The sequence below is a fragment of the Onychomys torridus genome, chromosome 1 (assembly GCF_903995425.1).
Source record: "Onychomys torridus chromosome 1, mOncTor1.1, whole genome shotgun sequence".
NCBI classification, from domain to species: domain Eukaryota; kingdom Metazoa; phylum Chordata; class Mammalia; order Rodentia; family Cricetidae; genus Onychomys; species Onychomys torridus.
Window position 1 is genome coordinate 66,639,981 of NC_050443.1, and position 27,087 is coordinate 66,667,067.

The window sequence follows — 27,087 nt, forward strand, 5'->3', positions numbered from 1 at the left end:
AGGAACATGTTTACATTTGGCCGGACATCCAAAAATGATGTCTTTTATGTTTTCATCTTTGTTATTATATTTTTCTGAAAGTAGCTGAAACTTTAAAATTTGTCTTTTATGAAACCAATTTTCCAAACTGATATGCTTTTTTTTTTTTTTTTTTCCAGCACATTACATAGACATGACGACTTTGACTTCCTGTAATCCTGGCCCCATGTATTGAATGAGAGCCACAGAGGCACACACACCTGATCTTTCTTCACTGGTGATATATACTCCTGGGTGTTTCCATTTGTGACTCTCCTACTTCTTTAGGTATGACATTGCCAATAAGATTTTAGTATTATTTACACATAATATGGTCCTAAACTCTAGTTGGGAAAGTTTTCTTGCTTCACTCATGCTTGAGACAGGTTATATATTAAAATGAAATGACAGAAAGAAACGTGTGTGGAAGTCAACTAGGAGCTGATACATGTTTATTCCTGCTTTTCAAACTGAAGGTTGAAATCATTATAGGGTTTCTTAAATTAACTCAGATAAGGACACTGCATGAAGTAAGGACAGCATGATTTTATTGTATTTTAGTTTCAACCACATTTCACGGCCAGTGTGATAAAATCAACTTTATTTTAAAGGAAAAATCTTGCAGGTCACACGATTAAGTTAAGCATGTCTGTCACCTGTTGAGTATGTTAATAAAGTCACTGAACATCGATTATGCTACAGACGTTATTTCATACGATTGATCGTTTAATTAACTATGCCCATTACACCCTCCTTATCCTTTCATGGACTTCTGGTATAAGTTTGAGAGGTTTTCATTTAACCAAGTTGACTTTGCATTTAGGCAGCATAAAGCACACATTCCTAGAGGGAATCTGAGCCTTTCTAAAACTCCTGAAAATGACGTCAGCGTTAACTCTTTGCCAGCCTTTTGTCTTTAGCAAGGTCTAGAAAGCTTTATCTCAAGATAGGATAGGGTGGTGCAGCTGATAGTTAAGGGAGAGGCCAAGGGAGACTGGCTTATTAGCCATGAGGTGCTGTTTGTTTGTAGGTAGGGCCACTTACCCCGGACTGGCGGGATGGAGGACGCTAATACACAAAAGGCTACTTCCGGCTCAAATTGCCATACCAAGTTTCTTTCTTCTGAACTTTTTTTGGGGGGTGGGGGAAGGGAGACATAACCATTCTTAGGGAAGTAGGTGTGCGTGTGCGCGCCTGGATGCAGAAAGCCTCCCCACATTTCCGATTCTCATTCACACATCTGGAGGGGGGGGGGCGGAGTGGGGGGAACTCGTCTGCAGCAGGGCAGGCGGGGCTGGAGGCTGCAGGGGACGCCTCCACCTTCCCACCCGGGACGTCCTGAGCCGCCGCCACAACAACAGGCTCGCGCGAGACAAAGAAGCCGGCACGGGGCGGCGCGCGGGACCAGGGGGCCGCGGGGAGGCGAGGGCGCGGCACGGGTGGGAGCCGGGGCGGAGACCTCCTGCCGGGCCTCCGGACTCGGTCCAGCCTTTGACCCTCGGTCCCCCTCGGCCCCCCTGCAGGCCGCGCCCCGGGAACCGCTGCCCTGGCCTCAACTAGCTCCTTTCAGCCCCACGCACCGAGCGGAGCGCAGCACCCGGGCGGCCGGCATGGCGGTGTCCTGGAGGAGCTGGCTGGCCAACGAAGGGGTTAAACACCTCTGCCTGGTAGGTTGGCGGGCTAGGCTGGCTTAGCGCTCCGTCTGTCCTGCAGAGAGTTTGATTCATTCTCTCAGAGATGTGCACGGGTGGGATGAGAGGAGTGGAAGTTTGGGGGGGTTGTTTCAGACTTTCTCACCTAATCGCAACTTGACGCATTCCTAGCGCTAACTCCTTCCTGCTCATTGCTGGGGAACTTCACTACAAAGTGATGGGGAGCCTATGTGGAGGAACTGGGAGCTAAGGAGACTACTCTTCGTTAGCTTTTCAAAGGCTTGCCTCCTTTGCTCTTTCAATTGCTCCAGTTCCCTTGGGCCATAGTGATGCCACTGATTTCTTAGTCTCACATGAGGGTCCTCAGTGGCTTTTCCACTTTCTGATTGAGCATGCTTTCGGTAAACGCTGAGGTTGCATGCGCAGAGCTAAGTCCAGTGAGTGGCTTGTATTGGGTCATATTTCTTTTGTAATTTTTGCTTTCTCTCTCTTTGACTGGTCTAGCTCATTTGGCTGTCCCTAAATGTCCTGCTTTTCTGGAAAACCTTCCTGCTGTACAATCAAGGGCCAGAATACTACTACATTCACCAGATGTTGGGCGTAAGTGAAACTGCGGTGACCTGGTGGAGTGGGTCTGAGGCAGCAGACTGCTACAGAATTTGTCAGTCAATCCAATTCTAAAAGTAGTATTTGCTGTAAGTGTAAGAAACGTGTTTCTCTCAGAAGCGGTCAAGCTTCTTGATTTATCATTTGGTTCCTTAAGGACCAAGGGTAGTATCTGCTTAAGTGAGGTAAATGAACCTGTCAGACCAGGCTATTCATGCTTGAAGGCAGCTGCTGCTTTTTTTTTTTTTTTTTCAAGCTGCACCTGGGAGCCCTGAAGGGATTCTTTCCTTTTCCTGGAGGACCAGTCGATGACAGGCTGTTAGTCTACACTTACCAAGGCTTTCTGCCTGCCCCCAAGTCTGTCCAGAGGACTTCAGCACTGTCTTCTTTATTAACAGCTCTCACACAGCGAGTTGTTATTTATTTCTGGGTAGGTCTTGGCTGGTTGCTGTAAATTACTGGCTAGGTATGGTTCTGGTCTGAGGCCAACATACAAAGCTTTGCTCTGGATTATTTCATCTTCATATTTCTCTTGGTGGTGTTTCTCATCTCTTTTTCCCATTCTATCTCCACCTTAGTAGACCCTATAAATGGCAGGGTTCTCCAAGAACATCTTTGCATAAGGAGATTGAATTTTTGTTAGCAACCACAAAAAGTGTGAAATGTATTATGAAACTTACTGCTTTGTTTTTTCATAATTTTGTGACTATTTAAATAAAATCACTTCAGAGGAGTTCAGTGTATCCAGCTTCCCTTTTGTGTCTGGCATCCACAGGCTCATCCTTTACCTTTAGTAATTTGAGTAGTGGTTATCACATGTCAAGCCTGCAGTAACTGGCAGCTGAATTAATTGATATTTTATGAAACAGAATTTAAGCTATGACATCTTTTTAACATTTAATCCCTCTAGCTCTAAGTAGTAGGTTCAAAAAAATAGTTTCAAAAACAACAACAATCACACACACACACACACACAAACAAACAAACAAACAAAAGCAAACAACCTCTTATTGAAGATTCTGAAGCTAACATGCTTGTCTTTCATCTGTCCAACTTTGATCTAGTTATCCAGGACTGTTCCTTCACATTGCTTTCCAAATGGACGCAGAGGTGAAACCTTCACTAATTTTCAAGTGCCTTGCACTCTCATGCAGACCAGCAGCAAAAGTCCACAAGCAAACAAAACCAGGCCAATAGCTGTAGCTTAAGAAACAAATTAAGGTTATTCTCTGATGAATTCCCAAGGACTCCCAACTTTTCATCCTCATCTCTTGAAAACTCACTGCTCAAAATGAATTAATAAGTTTTTAAATGTGAGGTTTATTTCACTTAATACAGCACTTGGTGAATAACTTGGGAAAAAAAAAAAAACCCGCAAAAATGACACTAGCAGAATTTCTTGAGATCAGGGTGCCTGTGTTACTATACAAACCTAAGAACTGGAAAAGCCACAACTCCGTTTGGGATTTTTACTCTAACAAAATAGTAACTTTCTTTTTTTAAAGCAAACTAGCTTTGTTAGTATCTAACAATGTAGTTTTCATGTACTTGGATGCTGTGTAATTTAACTTCAAATTCATGTTAGTGACAGATCAGGTATGATTAAGATGGCATGTACATGCACATGCATAAAGGAACAGATGAAGTCCAACACATTTTGAAGACATTTTAAAATATGTTCCACTTTTCAACCTTCATTCTGCATTGGTGCTTTTGAGTAAATGATGGTACAAATCAGAGAAGTCTAAGAACTGTTGGTGCAAGGCAGGGACTGGACTCATGAATGAAAGGCTCACCCAGGTGATGTGGAGCATAAAGAACAACAATCAGGCTGATGAAGAGAGGTCATCATACCTTAGCTTTCTTGGAAACTCCAGACTAATCACAGAGGGTGGACCTCCAAGGCCTTTGTTGGCACTTCTCACTTACTGAAAATTATCTGGTATGAATTTTGTAGTACTAGTTTACCTAGGCTATCTATTTGGAATAGATATTTCAATTTACCTATTGTTTTCTAATGAACGAGGACTTCCATCCATTGTTTTACTCTTTACTTTGTAAGGGAGTATTTAATGCGATTTTTATCCATGATAGTCTTCCTAGGCTTACCTTCCTAATCTTACAATGATTGTGGTATGGTATTATTGTGAAAGCATTAACAGTTTGTACTCTATTACAAATCCAGCACAACAATGAGATGCAATTAATTTTAAAATGTACCTTTTGGTCTCCATGTTTTACATCTTTTGTGTAAACAAAATAGCATGGTGATATTTCTAGAAATCAATTTACGTGGTTTTAAAACAGAAATGGAGGATGGACAATGGCACTTGCCCGGCAAGCTTGAATTCCTGAGCTCAAATGCCCAGCAGGCACAAAAAAGTAAGGAGTAAGGAGTGGCCAGGAGCTTCTGTAACCCCAGTGCTGTGGGAATTGAACACTGCAGAATCACTGAGCCTGGCTGGATTCTAGCCTAGCTCCAGGTCAGTGAGAAATCCTGTCTTAAAGGGATGGGAGTGATAGGGCCAGACATCAGGTATCCTCTGGCGTCTACATACATGGGCTCATGTACTCAAACACAAATGTTTACAGACACCACACTCAGATACATAAATACACACAGATACCAAAAAGAAAAAAAAAAAGCACAAAGGGAAATAGTAAACCCATTCTGCAAACATTTTGATAATAGCATTAAGTATACAAATCACTATCATTTATCTGTAAAATATAATAGCAAAGTTATCCTGGTATCATAAGCTAGAAGGAGCCACTGAATATATCTTATTCCCAGGAAGGTGTAGCTACCCAGAGGCATTAATTATTAATAATTGTTTGAAATTTCTACTTTATATTGAAGTCAGTTATCTATGAAAGTTCATATATACATATATTTAAAATATGCCAAACACTCTACAAATGTTGGTTTTATCCAGGAAGCTATTCTTCCCATTTTATACACCAGTGTTGCTGTGTGCCTTGCTCAAATGGTAGTAGTGGTGGGGCTGATGTTATAGTATTTTAGCCTCTCAGATTTTCTCTCACACTACACATTTTCTGCCCTGCCCATCTTAGGTACTTGTCCCATTGATTAATATTTCTTCTTATAAGTGCTGTTCAATACAAATATAATGCAAGACAAAGTAAAAAGCTACAGGAATTAATTGAAAAATACCTTTAGTCCAATAAATACAAAGTTTCATTCTTTTGACATATATTCACTATTCGAAAAAATCAAAGTAATATTTGACAGTTTATCTTGCCAAGTATTTGTAATAGAGTGTATATTCTATCCTCATTTACATTATAACATATTCACTAACTAAATTGTTATTAGAAATGCTAGACTATTTAGATTTCACAAAGCTTATAGATACAAAGCAGATTCACATACATAAATGCTCCACACATACATAAAGTTTTTCTAATAACACACGTAGTATCAGCTTTACAATTTAAATGTAGGAGTCCAGTGCCTGTGGCCCATACCTTTATTGTCTACAGTCTCAGCTACTTAAGATAGGTGGATCATTTGAACTCTGGTAACATAGTAATAAGACTCTGTCTCAAGAATAAAAGTTAATAAAATTAATGAACAACAAATCAGTCCCTTGGTAATCCTAGGTACAGTTAACACACCAAATCACCAGATGGGGCAAGTGGCTTGTTTTGGATATTTCAAGTAAAGACCTTGAAGGTAGAATATTCTTGCCTTGATAGCCAGGTGACCTTACCATTCTGCTTAAAGCAAACAATTATTCAGCAAACTAGCTTAGTTACATATGCCTCTGGGAAAATGAGATGACTGAGCAGGTAAAGTACTTGCTGCCAAACCTGATGGGCTGAGTCAATGCCCAGGAGTCACATGGTGGAAGGAGTGAACTGGTTTTCCCAAGATATCCTCTAATCTACACACACACACACACACACACACACACACACACACACACACACACCATAAATATAAAAACCAAACCAAACCAAAAATCCCACCACTAGATCTGCATTTTGGTGACTCTCTAGTTCCTTCTCTGCTGAACAGAAGTTGACACTGAGTGGGAAGGTATGGGATGTAATGTTTGGTCTGCACAAGAAAAAAACTTCTGAGTTCTGCTTCATGATCTGAACTTGTTGGTGGGAGCTGCTTAGAATTATGAGAAAACTAATTCTCAAAACTGGAGTGTTCATTTTTTTATGGCCCTGTGATTATTTTTGGAACACATTTAAAGGTTGAGAAACTTCTAACAGAGAAAATGAGATCTGAAGCACTGAAAGATTCAGGAAAGGTGAGATTAATAGGTTTTGGTAGGATTTCTTATAATTATTTGTTCCCAGACAGAGTACAACATTGTCATGGCTGGTTTATGCTCAAGTTATTGTGCGAATCATGCACGCCTTAGGAGATGTTTAATTGTAACATGCTGTGTGTTTTGGAAGCTTAACATTGGTCAAGAGAAGAAGAACGAAACAAAAACAAAGAAACCATTGAGCAAAAGCCAAGAGAAACGTCCAAACAAACAAATAAATAAAATCAACTAATAACTTCCTCCAATTTCCCATAGCAACTTTTAACATAAACGATACTTTGAATATTTAAGGTGAAGTCTGTTTCCATTTATTTTAAGGATGTACAATGTGGTTATTCTTTTTTTTCACCACATTAATGAATACCAATGTGTCGTGAGCCACCCTGATGGACTGAGTCAATCTCCAGGACTCACGTGGTGGAAGGAGTAAACTGTCTTTTTTGTTTTTTATTGGTATAAAGTCGTTGTTCATAGTGTTAGATTTCATGAAACCAATTTCTTTCCAATATATCATGTATTAACAAACATCTGGATCTGGGGATGTAGCTCAGTGGTACAGTGCTTGCCTGATATACACAATGCCCTGAGTTCTATCACCTGCAAAGGGTGATTTTTAATTGGTATAAATATTTTAACATGAGGCAAGCATATACTAGTAATAGATCAAGTTGTCTCTGTTTCCTGTTTTGTATTCTCTACAAAGCATTTTTTGTGCAAAGTATTTATTTTCTCTGTAATTGTTCTTATTGCTATGATGAGAACTTATTTTTTTCTCCTTTTCCCCCCACAAATATTTTTTTAGATCTACTGCAGTGATGGTGTTTTTCTGTTCCTTTGGAAAGTCTTAACTGAGATTTCCATGTTGTTGGAAGAAAGTTGTGAGTGTTCCGGCTCTTTTTAAATTTCTAGTGATATACAAATATGGCATTTCTAACGGTAGTTACCATCTCTTGGTTTCTAGGGCTATCACAGAGCATTTTAGGAGGCGCATATCTGCCTGCTCACCATGCAGTCTGTGGTCTAGTTTCACAGCGTTGATTCTGCTGAGGAAGGAAATATACATTCTTTGACTTTCCAAGAGGGCTTAATCATTAACTTTCCCTCTTTATTGTATAAATTATAATAGTCACTGTCTAGACTTAGCCACGCATGGATTGAGCTTTCAGTTCAGAGTTATTTTCAGGCGAGTGTTTTTGTTAATGTTGAGATGGGAGAACCTGGTCACTGACAAGTGAGATGGACTATATATATATATTACATTACTTTGACAGCAATCACATGTTCTTTATCTGCTCATGCTAGATAGCAAGTTTTGACATTTTTTTTTTCTTTCTGATACTGCATGGCTTTGGAGTCACCATGTAGCACAAGCAGAAATCAGCCAGGCCCTAGTGATCCTCCCTCTGAGCACTGTGATTACAGCCTGTACCAGTGGTCCAGTGTGTTTGCAAGCCTTATCGGAGATTTCCTTTTTTATTTTCCAAAATAGAAAATTCAGTTTGAAGTGGTTTGTTCACTGTTGACCACTGAATCAGTGGCCCGATCACTATTTAGTCTATTGATTCTCAGGCCAGATTTAGCTTCCTGGAATAAATAGCATTAATTGGACTGTCAAGATGGCTATGCAGGCCAGGTGACTGACTTAGGTTAAAGCCCTGGTTGAACATGTTGAATCTCTAATGTCCCATGCTGTGACACATTTCCTCTCCATTATCACACACATATCATGTGTGCTCAGACACATTCACATGTAAGCACAATAATAATTGCAAAATTAAAGAGAAAGAACACCTTGAACTACACAACGTATGGATCACTAGCTTTTCATTTTATGTGAATGATACTTGAAAACATATGTCAATGTAAGAAGTTAAGGAAGCTTAATGATTTACCTTCGAGGTAAAATATATTTTCAGCATCGTGTTTGCTTTTTATTCTTCTTAAATTGTTAAAGAAGTATGAGGTATTTTATGTAGATTGTTCCTAATTTCACATATCAGAAATTTGGGGCTAGATATTTAACCTCTTTGTTATATACCTGCTGCATTACACATTTTTATAAATATGCAAAATAGCATTAAAGTGGAAACTGAGATTACCTTAAATATGTTTAAATCTGCTTCTTCATTTTGCTACAGAAATGGTAATATCAATAACAATACATTGTTGAAGACTAGTGGAATCTAGGCCATAACTACATCATAGCATTACATTGATTAATTATTTAATTATTTAAATTAAACCATGGAGTATAGGTTTTTCAGTTTTTGTTTTTTAGCTGAGAAACTGAGTTATAGAGACTCCTTGACTTGCCAGTCATACTGTTGGACTATAGCCCAGTGCTTCTAGCTGTTCAATTTTCATCTTTTTTTTTAATTAGCTGACAAATATAAACTGAATATACTCATTTCTCTAACATATTGTTTTGAAATATATATATATATATGGAATGGCTCAATGAGATAACTCATATATACATTAACTTATCATTTTTGAGGCTAGTGTTCAAAAATATGATGGTTAGTTGCTATAGTCTCCATAATGTCTAATATATCTCTTGAACTTCCTAATCTTCAGTTATTTCTTAAATAACTGAAAATTTGTGTTTTTGGATCCCAACTTTACCTAGTACCTCTATCCTGGGAATCACCATGCTGTTCTTTACTTCTGTGAATTTAGCTTTTCTAGATTACAAGTGTCAGTGAGATCAGGTGGTGGTGTTTGTTCTTCTGTGCCTTACTTGTTTCACTTAGCACATTAATCTCCAGGTTACCGTCATGCTATGCAAGTGGCAGGATTTGCCACTTACTTTGTTTAAACACGGAATACTGTGTCATTGTATATGGTCTGTGTTTTCTTTACCTATTACTCTTCAGACAGAACTTGTCTTATGGGTTTTTGTGCTCATCTGCATCTATGCACACCAATATCAGGGTGGACCACATGGAACTGACATTTTTTTGTGAGTCGGGAACCATCAGATATCAGCCGTTTTGTACAGTTCTACTTGTAATAACTGCTACCATTTATTGATCACACACAATGTTCTAGGAACAGTTCTTGGTCCATTTGTTCTTCAAACTTATTTAATCTTTATAATTAATTGAATTGTTACAACAATCACGAAAGATAGGAATTTAAGCACAATAAAATTTGAAATCTTTAGGTTCACAGTGATTAGGTAACATTCTACCAATCACTGTAGCTAACGAATGTCAAAGTCCAATCTGAGCCCTCACTGGTGTGACAGTGAAACTACATCTGCTCACGCATTCTATTGTGCAGGGCTCTCAGACAGATTGTGTTACAACATGGAATTCTCTTGTACTTTTGTATGTACAATGTATGTGTTTGTGTGTGTGTTGAGGGGAGGCTCACATGCTGTGGCATATGGGTAGAAGACAATTTGTAGGAGTAGTTTCTTTCCTGCCATTGTGTGCATTCATCTGAGGGATATTTAAACAGATGCCATCAAGTTTGGTAGTGAGTGTCTGTATTTGCTGGGCTATCTCGGAGACCTACGTTCCCTGTCCTTAACTGAGGTTCGTAGGCATCCTCTCACAATGGTCCTGAATAAGATTGTTTAGATGTTTGTTTATATATGTTAATATACCTTTATGTTTGTCAATAAGAACTTAACCAAAGTCAAGAAAAGACAGTTACATTATTCTGAAAATATTTTAAAATTTTATGTATTTTATTTTGTGTATGAGTGATTTGCCTGCCTGTATGCCTATGGCAGAGAGATCAGAAGACAGCATTGGATTTCCTGAGACTGGAGTGTTAGAAGGTTGTAAACCACCATGTGGGTGCTGGGAATCAAACCTAGGTCCTGGAAGAGGAGCACGTGCTCTTGACCACTGAGCCGGTTCCTAGCCCTGCCAACGTTATTTCAAATAACGTTCTTCTGTGATCCTTATACTATCTTCATGTTGTTGAAAATCAAATAAATGAACTCTTAATGAGCAATAGTATCAGTATTTCATTTTGATAGCTTTAGTGTCATTGAATGTGACCTCAGGAAACTGACTTTGTGATTTCTGAGGAACTATTTGGTTTTGCATGCAGCAAAGACTGATAATAGTAGTAGTGACTGTGAATATAGTAGTCATGGAGACCAAAGATGCTTTCTACTGAGAATTAGTCTGCCTGGGGAAATGTGAGGGAAGACAGTAAGTAGTACTGTGATACATCACAGAGACCAAAGGGATTGTGTGTACTCAAAGCAAAGCTGAATGTGGACAGCCAATCTTCTAACTAACCTCTGGTCTATGCTTATTCATGTCCATCATGCTAACTACTGTGTTTGCCATAGAAATAATTTTTTTAAATTGCAGGGCTAATTCTGGAGAGGAAGAATGGAGATAACTTTGTAATTTCTTATTGCAAAAACTTTGGGTTTTAGAATTCTATGTATATGAGTTTGAATCATGGTTCAAGCATTTTGCTTTGTTTTGTTTTGAGAAGTGGTTTCTTTGTGTAGCTTTCCTAGAACTTTCTCTATAGACCAGGCTGGCCTCGATCTCAGAGATCAGGTTCAGGCATTTCTTTGCATTTAGGATTTTGGCAAACTGACCTTCTGAGACAGTCTAATCTTTGAAATGAAATTAAGTCTTGAAGATTGCCTATGAACAAGCATGGGCAATGCTTAGTATATGGTACATACGTTCTTAGAAAATAAGTATTACTATAAATACTATATAGTACTTTTTAGTATTATTGGCCATGACACTGTAGATACTATTAAATAGAAATATTATGCATTATTTATGTTTATAAGTATACATGCTAAATGGAGTTCAATGACATAGAGATGGGAAGGATTTGCTGAACATACAGCACATGGCTTGCAGGGGAGGTTGGTTTGTCCCTTGCTCCATTATTGTAGTGCTTACGGGATGCATAGTAAATAGATGCTCACTGATGAGGCTGTGTATTTGCTGCTCAGCTGGAACATTTGAATCTGAATTATTTGATTGACCTCCTAGTTCTTCCCTGCTTCTTTTTGAGAGAAGAACAATAAGTGTTGCTTTTTGTCATTGTCACAAAGTTTGTAGAAACTTGGCTGATTGTTGTGTAGAGTTTCTGTTTGAGGCAGGTAATTTTTTTTCATTAGGAAGTCATTAAGAAGACTTATTACTATTATTCACTGACGCTTTGGTTTTTTAACAAACAAGAAAAATAGTGATTATTTCATATTTTTCTGATTCTTCAAATAAAATTAAAAAAACAGTGCAGTGTTCATTGAAGCCTTCTCATGTACTAGAAATTGGCCTATATTCCTACTGTATTTTTTTCAAAGTCCCGAATCTTGTTCAAGGCAGGTCCTACTCATAAGAAGAAACTAAAGAATAGAATTTAAACATGAAACTCATTGTCTTAGTTTTAAAAGTGTGAAAAATGTCAATTTCCTTCTTTCCTGTAGTCTCTTCCTTTCCAACCTTATATAGTAATTCATGTTACCACTTAGTACCGTGGAAAACACAAATATATTCTAGTCATATCCGTGTTACACCGAGTGTTATGACATGAAAGTCAAGTGTTTCAGGAAACTGAAAGCCACACAGATGTGAAAGATGCTATATATAGTTTGTGTCCCTTAGTGTCCAACAGGTTCTAAGGGTATTGCCATAGTGCCATGACATGATACTTCTGAAGGTCATTAAGAAACATTTTCAGAAAGGAGTAATAAGAGAAGAGTTTTCCTTCCTGAAGAAAAACTGCAGTGAACTTTCAGTGTCAAATACACATTACAGTTACAGAGGTCACGGCCAAAGTGTGATTTCGAATGTCTGTGCCATGTTTTAGATAATAATAACACTTGTTTAACAGCAAGTGACTCAATTAGAAAATACTCAGCATCTTGAGCCCACGTCACTTTATACCTTCATATATAATGAAGTTTGTGCTGTGATAAATTTAGATAAAGTTTCTTATGAAAATAAGTTTCTTTCCAGTACTGGCAATGAGACCAATGGAAAAGTAGATGGAGTAAGAAGAATGTGGATTTTGGTTCAATTTGTTTGTGTGCATTTTTAGAAATTAGAAAGTTGAATTTGACTCTGGTTTCTGTCTATGATAAGTTAAGTCAGCATACTGCTTTATAGGGTCAAAGTTATTTCCATGGTCTTTGAAATTTTTAAAGACATATGTCTGTGTGTATATATATATATGTTAAAATTATTAAAAGTCACATGTAGTAAAGACAAAATGGAATGAATTATGTACTCACAGTAAAATGTTTTGTATCTCTGATAATAAAAATAGAGAGATTTTAAAATTAAGATTTATTTAAGAGGTAATTTTAGATGATGCCTTTTTTGACCACATTCTCTTTTCCCATGATAGGATTTTCAATTTCATGACTTCAGATTACAAATAACCACATTCAATGAAATTTGGAAAGCTCACTTCAGTTGGAGGGAAGCAGACTGGCCGTTGCTCAAAGCAGGCATCATTTTTACCATGCTGTGCTTTTATGTCTCCTTGTTTGCCTAGCTCCTCAGAATGCTTTGCACTGTTCCTTCCTCTTATCATGCCATCCCTGATTTCAAGGGGAGTGATGGTGCCCTAAGCAAAGAGGGTTTTATATGAAGTGCGGAAGTAAAAGTAGTAGTTTGGGGCACAGGATGAGTTAGGGTAATAAGGCTGCTTTTCCCTGCCCCACTGATATTCCATGCTCATGTTACTTTGTAAGCCAAGTGGGGGTTTTGAGCTTTGTCAGACATTCTGGTTTGAAGAACCATGAGCTTCCAATTTCATTTTCAAAGTATATTGAATTGGACAAGGTGAAAAATATCTCCCCCCCCCACTAGTTCCTAATGTCTAAGGGGAACACCTGGTAAACATCATCAGTGGTCTGTATTAATGGATTTCAGCTGGTGAGAAATGACTCACCTTAAACTGCAAGAATGTAGAATTCCACTAGGAAGGCTCATTCTCTGTTCAAGAGGTGATGTTTGCTGTTGAGAGTTGTCTATGCTCCATTTGTTCCATCTCATTCTGATTTTCTTTCGGGTTGAAAATAGGCTTGGTCTGTAGAAACTTTCACTGAAATAACTATTTAGAGATTTTAATTCCCCACCTCTTTTCAAATGTTAGAAAGAAAAATGAAATTCATTGAAGAGTTTGGTTGCTGGTTCAGACTGCATTCACCTTTTTAGAAAGTTTGCTTGAATATAACTGGTCTTTTATTCTACTTGAATATCTCAACTGTAAGGAGAAGCATGCATTTTAAAGAAAGATTTTAGATATAGAAAATATAATTTGTTGAAGACTTTTTGACATGCATTCTAATTTCTATTGAAACGAAATGTCTGCCATTAACCTTTTCTGAGCAGGATGTATCTCTTAGTTCAAATGTCAAATATGGAAATAGCTACAGACTTCAGAGTATCAATGGTAATGGAATGATCTTTCACAAATAACATAAATTTTATGGACATTGATCAAGTTGCCATCTTCAAATTACACTTTATATAATTTATTAAAAATACAGGGTCTGGCTCCTCTGTTTCAATTGAAAATAAAGGTATATGCTTTGGCTTTTAATTTTAGAAAGTATGTTGGGAAAATTTAAAAATGGTCTAATGATAAGGGATATGGCAAGGGTTTGGGATGGTTATTTTGGATGAAGAGTACCTGCTAAGTCATTATGCATGCAGTGACTGTAGTCAAATGCGGTGCCTCTGTTGCACAGGAAAAGCTGGGCCTATCTGAGCTTTCCAGTCAACCATGTTCAACAGAGTCATATGTACTTTATGCTATTTCCAGGTCCCAGATCACTTACATTGAAGGAAGAAAATGTAGCAGTGTTATGTAACCAAATTCTCTAGCTCTGGAAGTATTGTTGTACCTTAGAATCTAGTAAAGACTTAGGGGTGGGCACAAACATTTACTGCAAAGATGATACAAAGAGATGATTCACTTCAACAATGTCTTTCAGCCAAAGAGTGAAGACATTTCATGAGTTTACTGTATGCATTTTTGTTACTTGAAGCCACATAAAGGCACTTTTTAAGGCTCTTTCAATTCTTCAGTTCTAGGCTCTACAAGCCAGTGACCTTAATTGAGGCCACAGGTGTTACTTGAGATACACGTTTTATTGCTGTGCCACTGGTGATCTCTTCCTTCAACAACACTGTCTGTCGAAGCTCATGGACATGCTTAATGCAATCTTGAATTCCATTCATGTTGAACATTAACTTTCCCAGACAGACAGTCTAGAAGTGAATCACTCCAGGTGATTGGACTCATGAAAGACAAGGTAGACATAACCTGACAGAAATATCAAGTTCTGGTATTGTTTTCTTCTGTATAAAGAAAGAAGCTATAAATTCTTATATTATAACTACCTATCCCATTAACTTGTAATAAACTTTTAGGAAAAAACACACTTGCACTGAAAATGAAAGGACATTCATTTTTAGGAAGAACAGAAAGAAATACACTAGCATGTAACATAGGAAGGATTTAAGTTGGCCATAAGGGAATCTGGATACAGAGTAGGTTAGGCTCTAACTTTTTGGTTATATTTTTATTTCTATAAGAAAACAATTCTTCAGCTTTTTCTATTTATTCATTTAGTGTGCATGCCTTAGTAGTTTATTTGTGAATGTGCAAGTGTGTGAACACTTTTGCACTTGTGCAGAAGACAGAGATTGAAATCAAGGTGTCTTTCTCTATTGCTCTCTACCATTTTTTTTTTTTTTTTTGAGACAAGGTCTCTCACTCAGTAAACCTGGAATTCAGTGATTGGCTAGAATGTCTGGCCAACTAACTCCAGGGATCTGCCTATTCTGGGTTATAGACAGGAATCACTACACTCAGTTTCTACCAAGACCCTGGCCAGGGAACTTAGGTCTTTGTGCATGTGCCACATCCTTTACTGACTGATCCTTTATCTCCTCTGGAAATGATCACTTGTTTTGGAGATGTTGTTTTCCCTTACCACTGTTTAAACTGAGAAAACGAGTCAGCTGGAGTCAAAAATTATGGGAAGTTTGCAGTTTCTAGGTTAGCTTGAGGACAGAAGGCTGTTAGCATTATTTGGACTCAGTTATAGTTTACTGAAGTCTTAAGGATTTCCACTTTCATTTGTATTATAAAAAATAATGAAAGGAGAGTATATACTCTTTTAAACAGTTGATTACTATGCACTGTTTTCTAGTTGTTCACAGTATGCCAGTTGTTATTGATTTGGTGAAGCCTTAACATAATCATTATTATTTAATCTGATTTTTAAGTTGCTCATAGCTGAAATGCCACTTTTATTTTCCCAATCTGTCACCTCTCCCTCTTTCCCCTCCTTCAAATGTCCCCCTTCTCCTTCCTCCTTCTTTGCCTTCTCTTGTCTTACTCCTCTTCATTCTACCTGTTCCTCTTCTTCGTCATCTTCTCTTGTTCTTTCTTTTCTTTGTGGTTTAGGAGTCAAGTTTATGGACTCATAATAAGCAAGTACACTACTCCTCTGCTAACTCTTGTTTTGTTTTTAGTGTGTGTGTATTGCAAACACGTTGTGGGTATACCTGCCTATTTATGCATATATGGGAACCACAGGGCGGCATTGAATGTCTTCTGTAGCACCCTTGACTTTTTTTTTTTTTTTGAGACAGGATTCCTTACTGAACTTGTAGCATGCCCGTTGGCTTGACTGACTGGCCACTGAGCCTTCAGGATTTACCTGTCTCTTCCTCCCAGTGTTGGAATCATAGGCACACACTGCCATGCTGTTTTTTTTTTTTTTTTTAATGGGTTCTGAGTATAATGCTCGGGCAGCAAGTGTTTTACTGACTGAGCCATCCCCCAACTCTCTAGCACATCTTTTCTTTCTGAGTGAAGTCTTGCTGCCATGGAACATCTATAATGTTCTAAATTAATATCGTTATAATGATTTATTCATTATACAAACCAAATAATGAAACCATTCACATTAGAAATAAAGAATTGATTTATAGGCATAAGAACTATAGTTTTATAGATGTTTTAGACTATGAAAAAGAAAATTACCTACAAATTTTTGGGATATTATATAATAAGCTTCTTCACGGTGTTGTCTTTTATCTGTATTTGATGATCACATTTTATTTTTGCCTTTCATTGTTTAAACCACGTTTTGCCCAGTGAGTGCTTATTATAAATATATGTCTTTATGAATGACCATACATTTTGAGATCACCAAATTTAAGAGGCAATTTATAGGCTTTGGCACTTCATCTGTACTGACACCTGGTAACTTAGGAAGACGTGATGAGTCAAAGATAAAACAATCCAACATTAGAATTAAATGCTCTTTGATGTGAAAATGAATCACTGAGAAGTGCTCCAGGCTTGTCAGAGTATCTGAAAAGGGGAGGAAGGATATAGAGGATAGAGTGAGGAATTTGCTTTAATAAGTCCTTGTAGAAAAAGTAAGCCTCTAGCTGGAGTTGGAAGGCTGTTACAGTTCGTCTATTTGTCATAGAGGCTGCATAAGGTCAGCTTGCATCACAGATGGAATAGAAATAGTGTGAGCTGTGGATAGAGAACTGGGGTTTGTAGTGATAATGTGGACTAATTTAAGCAATGCATCTGGGAGCTAATCTGAGCCACATATGAAAATATAGCCACATGGCCTTATGATATCATCAATTTGGCTGTCACAACCTAGTTGTAATATAAATTAAGACAAAAATGGCTTGGACTGACTGACCTCTGTAGTCTCATGAAAGAGTTCCAGTTGCTATCAGTTATTTCTTTAAACTGGGCTTTGCTCATTTCCAGAATAATTCAGAGCTGCTGGAAACTGGAGAGTAGAAAAGGACTGGCTATTTTTAGGTGATAAGATAGGATGGTTCTGAACTCTAAGCCTAGATGTGAACTAGATTTCTTGGGTAGTCACTTTTTGTACCGTCTTTATTCTAGTGAAAGAATGTTGAAGGACCATTCATTCATTCAACATTCAATAGTTGCTTAGAACTTCCTTTGAATTCATTAAATGATTATGAGCAAAATAAAGCTCATCTTCATAATTGCAATGGGGACCCCACTCTGCAGAGCTAAAGATGTTAAATCTGAAGTAATGAACATTAGAGAAACTGCATCATGTTTGTGGAGGGCTACCAATATCTATTGCTAGGAATGACTACACTTAATTCTGTATCCTTTACTTGTTACTATATATTCCTTTGTGATATGTGTACTTTATTGTCTCTTTGTTTTTCAATTTCCAGGTGAGAAAAATGAGATTGAGATAGAATACGTATTACCTAAGTTCACACAGCTAGTAAAGGGACTTCAAAATTAAATTTACTGGCTTCAGAATATACCCTAAACAAGGACAACACAAAACTAGTTGTGTATCTTGAGGGGCATACCACAAAGTTTTTTGTTGCTGTTTTGTTTTTGAGAGAGAGAGAGAGAGAGAGAGAGAGAGAGAGAGTGTGTGTGTGTGTGTGTGTGTGTGTGTGTGTGTGTGTGTGTGTGTGTTTGGTGTAATATATGCACTTAGGTGTGGTAAATGCACATTTGTTTGGGGTCTGTGGTATAGGCATATGTGGGTGTGTGATATAGGTATGTGTGGTTTATAAATGTGTATGTGTACACATGTGTGTGCACATGTGGGCCTGTGTGCATACATTCCAATGCAAATGTGAAGGACAAAGGACAATGTGAGGTATCCATCTCAGCCTTATTCCTTTGAGACAGATTTCTCCTTGTAACTGAACCTAAGCTGGCATCAGTTGAGCACGTATTCTGACTTGACCCCTACATTGTTGGAGTTGCAGACATGCAATTTTTCTGTTTTTTGTTGTTGTTGTTGTTTGTTTTTTGTTTTGTTTTGTTTTAATCAAGGCTCTGGGAGTCTGAATTCAGCACTCTTACCCACTCAATCTGCGACCCATTATGAGATATAAAAACCCAGAATTTTACAAAAGGAAGTGAGTGTATGCTTATTTTAAAGTTGACTATCACCTCATCAGGTGTTTCCAGTCAGATTTGGGAAACTGTTGTAAAGACTTACATGTAATGATAGGAAAATGTATGGGATGAGAAAAAAGTGTGAGCAGATAAAAGTGTAAGGAGGTATTGTGGGTTGGAGGGGTACTAGTTAAGGAGTCTAAGTCCACATTCTCCTCTGGGGTGTGATATGTAGTTAGGAAAGTGCCAGCGCACGCAGGGCATTTCTCTTCCCATCCTTGTCTCTTTATAAAATGTTGGTGTAGTTTACTTAAATATAAACAGAACAAGGAGCTGATGACTTACCAGTCTATGAAAGAGCTGTGGCTTTAAAATATGTAAGAATTAGGCATTATATTGTCTTCACTTGGTTTAATTAAAATATGTTCAAGGGAGAGAAGATAAAATTAACTTTATAGGATAAAAATTATATATATCTTGACAAGTATAAATACTGAATCACAGTACAAATGTGCTTTATAAAAACATTTATTTTTATTGACTCTGGAAATGGGTGGTTGTTGACTCACAAGGTGAAGCTACAAAAGACCAGTTCTATGCATTTACTATTAATACTCCCCAGACCTTTTCAGATCCCTTTGTACAAAACTTGCATAGTCCTTTCTTTGTGGAATGTCATATTTCTCTAAATTGTGAAGAAAATTCTTAGTTGAGAGAAAAATGTTCATTTGAAAATTAATTCATCAGAAATGGTACCTGCTGTGTTCTTCTGGAGTCAGCTAATTCATAGAATAAAAAAAAAAAGTCTTTTAGTAGGTTGCCAGAAATTTGGATAGAGAAGCAAACCCCATGAATGTAAAGCTTTTACTTTAGGCAAAGTTAGGAGGGAAAATAGCATGTCGGATTTACACTCTATATAATTTAGTGAGCTGTGGCAGGAGCAAATTCTGTCCCTATTCTCTCTTCCCCATTATTTTTTTTTCTAGTGTAGAATAAAAGGGTCATGGCTTCATAGCAACTCCTGGGAATCAAGCATATATGTCATGAACTCAAGGACAACCACCTTTGGGTATAATTGTTCTATAATTTGGGGTCTTAGAATGACAGATGTCATCAGAGTAAGGAATATGGTGATCTTCAGTGCTCTTCTGTGTCTCTGTTGTAGATTTGTTTAACAAGGGTGCTTTGGGAAGTGTCTTAGATGATAAGTGACTTTCAAGATTATTTCAAGAGTTAGAGAGACCACCAATTATGTTCAACATGAAAAAATAATAGTGGAGCAGGAAATTGTATGCTTTTCAGACCCTTTTATCTTCTGTTTTAGATATCAATTTCAGGAAATTGTTATCCATTGCAGCTCAGCGGATGGAAGTTACCAGGAAACAGATTTCATCTTCTCATAAGAAAATAAAACAGTTTGACAGTGGAACAGACTGCTGTCTCTGGAGAAATTAAAACAAGGTGTTTCTTCTTGGTTGGAGACTCTCAGGGAAGAGACAGGTCCTGGGTTGGATGGGAGGAGATGAGGCCCTTTAGATTCTCTGGTTTTAAAAATGTATGTTCTACAAGTGATGTTGACAATAAGCAGGGGGGAAAAACCTCTAATATACTCCTAATGGGAATAGAAATTATTGTAGTCTCTATAGATATCACCATAGAGGCTCCTCATATAGATATCACCATAGAGCTCCTCAAAACAACAGCAACAAACTCTAAAACTAGAGCTACCATATAATCTAGGTATATCATTCCTCATTCTATCCCTGAAGGAAGTTAACTTAGCGAACAGCAAAGATACCTGCACATCCATGTATAGATGCACTAGTCACAGTAAACAATTGCGGACTCAGGTTAATACACATCAACAGATGACTAGATAGTGTAGTATGCATACACAGATGGTTATTTAGCCATAAAAATAAAATCATTTCGTCTGCAGGAAATTGGGTGGCACTAGAGATCATAATGTTAAGCAAAGTAAGTCAAACTCATAGAGAAGAAATGCTGTTTCTTTCATATATATGGAATCTAGATATATTTTAATTATAGAAACATATAACAGAGACAGTTAAGGAAGAGGAATAGGATCAGTGTGAGTGGAGGGGAGATAAGAAGGTAAGGGGGTACATTATGAAAGTACATTGTTTGTATGTCACCATGAAAATGGTTTTTTATTAATAATTTTTTATTCATTTTACATACCAATCACAGATTCCCCTCTCTTCCCTCCTCCTGCTACTCCCAGCCTTCCCCCAGAACCTCCCTGTCCCTCCTCCTAAAAGGTAAGACCTCCCATGGGGAATTAGCAGAGCCTGGTACATTCCGCTGAGGCAGGTCCAAGCCCACCCCCTCATCAAGGCTGTGCAAGGTGTCCCCCCATAAGTAATGGACTCCAAAAAGCCAGTTCATGCATCAGGGATGGAGCCCAATCCTATTACCAGGGGGCCCCTTAAGCAGATCAAGGTACACAACTGTCTTGCTTATGCAGAGGGCCTAGTCCAGTCCCATGCAGGTTTCACAGCAGCTGGTCTAAAGTTTATGAGTTCCCAGTAGCTTGGTTTGGTTATTTCTGTAAGTTTCTCCATCATAACCTCGATGCCCCTTGCTCAGATAATCCCTCTTTCATCTCTTGGACTGGACTCCTGGAGCTTGGCTTGGTTCTCTGCATCTACTTCCATCAGTTACTGGATGAAGACTCTATGATGACAGGGGATTCACCGATCTGATTACTGGGGTAAACTAGCTCAGACACCCTCTCCACTATTGCTAGTAGTCTAAGCTGGGGTCATCCTTGTGGATTCCTGGAAACTTCCATAGCACCAGGTTTCTCTTTAACCCCATGTCTCCCTCTATCATGTTATCTCTGTCATTGCTTTCCCACTCTGTCCCTGTTACAGCTCGACCATCCTATTCGCTTATATTCTCATCCCCTACCCCTACCCCTACCCTCTATTGCTCCACCTCACCCCTAGTTTACTCATGGAGAGCTCATCTATTTCCCCTTCCCAGGGCAATCGATCCATGTGTCCCTCTTAAGGTTCTCCTTGTTAGCTAGCTTCTCTGGAGCTATGGGCTGGTTGTCATTTGGTTATCCCCTGCTTTACATCTCATATCCACAGATGAGTGAGTATCTACCATGTTTGTCTTTCTGAGTATGGGTTACCTCACTCAGGATGGTATTTTCTAGTTCCACCCATTTGCCTGCAAATTTTGTAATGTCATTGATTTTCACTGCTGAGTAGTACTCCAAACCCTTTGCCTAGTTCTATCAAAACATGTTGATAAAAACAGAGTGTGGGAGGGAGCTTTAGATTCACAGTGCACAGATTGCCAGGGGAACATGAGCTTATGGAAAAGAGCCGATCAAGAGTGATTCACTAAAAGGCAATGTATTAATAGGTGGACTCTACCACCAGCTAGTGTGATGATGTATCTTTAACAGCTTTGCCATTTGTAATCAATTACTAGAAATCTGGCTTATAAAATGGTTAAATATATAGAGAAAGTTTATGCAACAGGCGTACCCTAGGTGTTTTAATATGTCTAACATTAGAAACATTAAATATTCAATGATATGTAAATACCCAAAGAAATACATATAATCTATTATCATATGCACAAGCAAGGGTGTATAATAGTAATTAAGATTAAAGTAATAGAGGGATATTTAATATTGTGAGTAAAATATATTTAATAATGATATCTGTTTAGCTATATACAGCCATTTAATTTAAAATATAATTGTTTATTTTGAAATTTTAGTATAATTACATCATTTCCCCCTCTCATTTCCTTCATCCACTTGTAGGAAATTAGGATTAACTTTTTTTTTATTTATTGAGTAAAAGGAATTAAGATTGACAATTCAAAAGACTGTATACTAAAGATACACAACCCAATTAGTTATATGTATATACTGTGAAATACTCACTTAAGTCAAGCTAATTAAAATATCTGCCAAATCAATAAAAAGAATTATGCTTTTAGTAAAGTTAGTAGCAACATAATTCCCCAGCAAATCCTGGCTAATACTGATCCCCTTCTATGGGTAACTCAGACACAATTAGCTTATAATGTCCTTGTTTTCAAATTTTTATTTTTTTAAAACTATATGAACATCCTTAGGTACCAGGCTAACTCCTCCTAGTTCCTTCTAGGCTGTTCATTGACACTGTTCATTGACAGTAGTCATTATTAAACACCAATTGCTCTAATGACCACTTCTCAGCCTAAAATGCACTTACTCTGTGCTACATATGGTCTGAATGCAGGTAACCTCTCCCCTTCCACCCCATACAATGATGGTTTTAAGAATTGAGGCCTTTAATTGATGAGGCAAATAGATCAGAAGAGTAGAATCTGTGTGACAGAGACTAGTGGACATTGTGTAAGGAGAGAGAAGACATGTCTATGAGGAAGTCATCCTTACCTGATAGGAAGTCTGCCTTAGTCATGGATTTTGACACTCCCTCCCAGACCAATGAGATTAGAATGCTTGTTGTTCATAGAGAAATAATGTGTGATACAGTGTCACTTAGACAGAACTTTACATCCTGCCTTCATTTTAAGTCATTTTTTTTTACATTTCACAAAAGTCCTAAAATCAGGATAAGTCTATTACCATGTTATATTATTTACATTATATTTGGATTATTTAATTTCTTATAGCTAATATTATATAATACTAGGTTAGATAAACTTTGTAGGCAGTTAAGTAGTGACAGATAAAGAGGAAGTGTCAGGTTTAAGCTGCAAAGCCCTGGATTTGAAAATTCAGGAACTTGTACCTAGTTGTCATACTGTGTGGTTTTATAGTTGTGCAGTGTTATTTTGGCCATCCTTAACAACACACCATGAAGTGAATGACTTACAAAGCAGCTGTTGGTTTCTTATTGCTTTTGGGCCTGGGAAATCCAAGAATAAGCTGCCAGTGTGTTCGGTGTATCTGTGAGGGCCGTCTTTGTGCTTTGTAAGTGGCTGCTTTCAGGGTGCTATTGAACACTGTGATGACAATCGATAGACATAAACAGACAGACACACTAGTCTTCCCTTCTTGTTTCTGGGTTCTAATTCTTTCCTGAGGGGGTGTCTTGATTTCTTTAAGCTGTTATTTTCCAATGTGCTGGAGAATTTCACCTTGAGGACTAATGCTTCAACAAATAAACTTGGGAGGTGCAGATCAAGCAGTCTATAACAACAACTTAAAGAGTATTTATAATATTAACATGACAGCACACAAGGAGTTCTCAGTTAATTATGTCTCAGCAACCTTAGGACAAACCATGAACTAAGGAAATCACACTGCCCTCTAGTGACAGCCAGCTTCCGGAGCTGTGGAAACTCTAGAGGGCACATTTCAGGATGTGGATGCTCTTGGAGTCTGTGGCAGAATAATGATTGAATAGAAGCAAATAGACTTAGCAAACTTACTGATGTAGAATGCTACTCAAGAAGGAAGGAGGTGAAATGTTCCTATAATGATATTTTAAAATGATTTTTCTCTGTTTTCCTCACCCTCTCCACTGTTTCTGGGTGTGTGAGTTTTCTACCCTGTGTACTGAGGGGAAAGTGTTGGTTTTAGTTTTTCTTTTTCTTTCTTTTATTTTTTTAAACCAAGTATATTCAGGAAACATATGTGAGGAAATGAATCACTGGTAAAATTTCCAGTTGTATTTTGCATCATAAGGAAGGAAAAGAATTCCAAAATAAACTCTGTCCTTCCCAAAGGGACATTTAAAGTCACTTGGATTTGAATTGCTATGTGGTTTAATGTAAACACAATAAATAAACATTTCCAGACATGCAGTAACTAGAAATGAGGAAGTATACATTTTTTTTTTATAAAGTATTGAACCCCAAAGGAAATAGAGATAATTTATCTGTATTTTTAACATTCTAGATTTTTGTGTTGAACTAGATTTTAGCTTACATGTTTCAAGAGATGTTGCTATCTTGGTATATTAATATTGCAGATAAAATAGCTGCCTATAATCCTTTGGGTTAAAAGTTTCCTACCGTATGCTGATGCCAGATCAAAAGAAATAACAGTTAAACATTTTTCTGAAGGCTCAGATAAACAACAAATCTATCACTCTGAAATGATAATGACTTTTCTGATTGAGGGGAGAAAATTGTATTTAACATGTTAAACAATAAGTCCAGAGATGATAATGTTATGTGTCCACTCAAGTATATTCACTGAACTGGATCCCTAAGTTTTTCTAACTTCTGATCTAGAAGAGTCTGGTGGACATACTAATTACTTTTATCTCTTAAGGAAAATTATTTTTTTAAAAAAAACACTATTTATTATCTCATCACCCTTTGTGACGAATATTTCATATATTGGCAACAACCCTAGCTTATCAGAGTCACTATTTTGCTAAGTGTTAATTTGGGACCCTCTGGGGCATAGACACACTTAAGACAAGAAACACATCTGCTTTATATGTATTTCTTAGTATTTTTAAAGGAGGCTCATTTGATGCCTACTTCTGGACAAATGTGCAGCTGGGACCTCATCTTTTATTCTTGTGAGTGGTACTACTGAATCTGGGTGATGGTCTTGCCAGAGTATGGTTTACAACAGTATCTGAAAGCTATTTCATCAAGACCAAAGAGTACTGAGTTTCCAAATATGTGTTATACAGTGTGATTGTGATTAAATTGTATGGATGCGACAAAGGTTATCTGTGATGGAAATCTATTAGTGATCCTGAAAATAATGTTCCTGTTATGAATATCATCACTTCACTAAGTTCTTGTTATATGGCAGGTAATGAATTAAGTTCTTCCTACTTTACTTTGTTATGTTTTAATGCTGCTGATATTGTTGGGAGTAGTGTTGAATCAGGATTTCATCATACAGCCTAGGCTGGCTTGAAACTTGTTATGTATCCTTTACTTTCCTTGAACTCACTCCCCTCTTATTTCTGCCTCTTAATTGTTTGGAGTAGAGGCATTCAACACCATTCCTAGCTTCTTGTTTATTTTAAATGTACAGAATCCAGTCACTGTTGATCCTCAGTTCTCAACACAGTGCAATAGTTTAGGCATGGTGCTAATTTGTGTATTTATGCTCACTAAAGTTCTAATGTACATCCATGGGTTTTCTTACAATTGCAAATGAACTTACATCAGCACACTTGTGATTCTTACCATGATCATGTGATTTTCTCTTCATATCTTGCAAGAGATTCCTATTATTATGAAGCTTGGGTTCCTTGTTTCACTGTTATTGAAACAAAATACTTTGTCCCATATACATCCTTACTGTATTTTTTTAAAGATTTATTTTGAGCTTTTAATGTTTTGAGAAATACTTACCTGTGCAGAATGTTTATATATATATATATATGCTCACCACTGAAGCATGTACACACACACACACACACACACACACACACACACACACACAAATCTCTTGAAAATTCATACCTTGTTTCTGATATTTAAATCCTTAGCCATCCAAAAAATAATGATTTGAAGTAGAGATATATTCTCCCATTTTCTCATATGTTTTACACATTTTTCTTATCATCAAATGTGTTCTTCCTTTGCCACTAATCAAACACACAATTCATATCACATGCTGTAGCATGAATCTTAAAGAGTTCTTATTAATAAAATCAAGCCTGAGGCCAGTTATTGGGGTGAATGCTGGAAGATCAGAGAAGCAGAACAAGCCACAGCTACCTCACCTTGCCAGTTCCTCAGCTGGTCTTGTTTCTTCAGTCTGGATACCTCTGAGTCCTCATCCAGAATGGATCTCAGCTGAAGTGTGCTGCCCCAAAGCCTAAAAGCTTAACCAGCCAAATGCTTAACCAGCCAAATGCTGCTAGTTTCTGGTCTTCATGCCTTATATAATCTTTCTACTTTCTACCATCACTCCCTGGGATTAAAGTCTGGATTTCTGGGATTAAAGGTGTGTGTCACTTCGCCTGGCTGTTTCTATTGTGGCCTTGAACTCAGAGATCCAGAGGTATTTCTGTCTCTGAAATGCTAGGATTAAAGGCGTGTGCTACCACTGCCTATCCTCATGTCTAATATTGTGGTTGCCCTGTTCTCTGACCCCAGATAAGTTTATTTTGGGGAACACACAATATTTTGGGGAACACAATACCACTACAACATGCCATAGATAAGTACACTTGTATATATGTATCTTTGTTTTTTTTTCCCTTTGGTGATTTATCTACCCACAAAAATAACACTAAATTACTGCAACTTTGTAGTAAACCCCTTGGACAGAGGTCAAAGTCTTCTTTTTCTGTTAGTTTTTTACCTTTTGTGATTGAGCTTTTGTGCATACATTTTAAAGTTAGTCAGGTTATTAAAAAATACTATTGGAGTTTTGATCAACATTTCATTGAGTTCATAAATCAATTTGTAAAAGATTAGCATCTATATTTACCTTAGTTGTGCCATGAGGAATATTTTATATATATATATCCGCTCAACATCTTTTACATCTTTTATTGTTTGCTTTCATATTCAATTCTTACACTTTTTTGTTAAGTTTATTCCATAGTAATTAAACAATTATTGATTATATACAATAAAGTATTAAAATTTCAAAATATTCATTGTTTACCAAACATACTTAT

General features: G+C 37.4%; 1 protein-coding gene across 1 annotated transcript in view; it reads left to right on the forward strand.

Moving 5' to 3' along the window:
* Positions 1 to 1,470: 1,470 nt before the first annotated feature.
* The window catches only part of Nox4 (NADPH oxidase 4), a 136,764-nt gene continuing 111,147 nt past the window's right edge, over positions 1,471 to 27,087 (forward strand). Inside the window, exons 1-2 of the mRNA XM_036200337.1 lie at positions 1,471 to 1,685; positions 2,175 to 2,270. Of these exons, the coding sequence (XP_036056230.1) occupies positions 1,629 to 1,685; positions 2,175 to 2,270 (153 nt within the window). The 5' untranslated portion in view covers positions 1,471 to 1,628. The remainder of the gene's footprint in view (positions 1,686 to 2,174; positions 2,271 to 27,087) is intronic.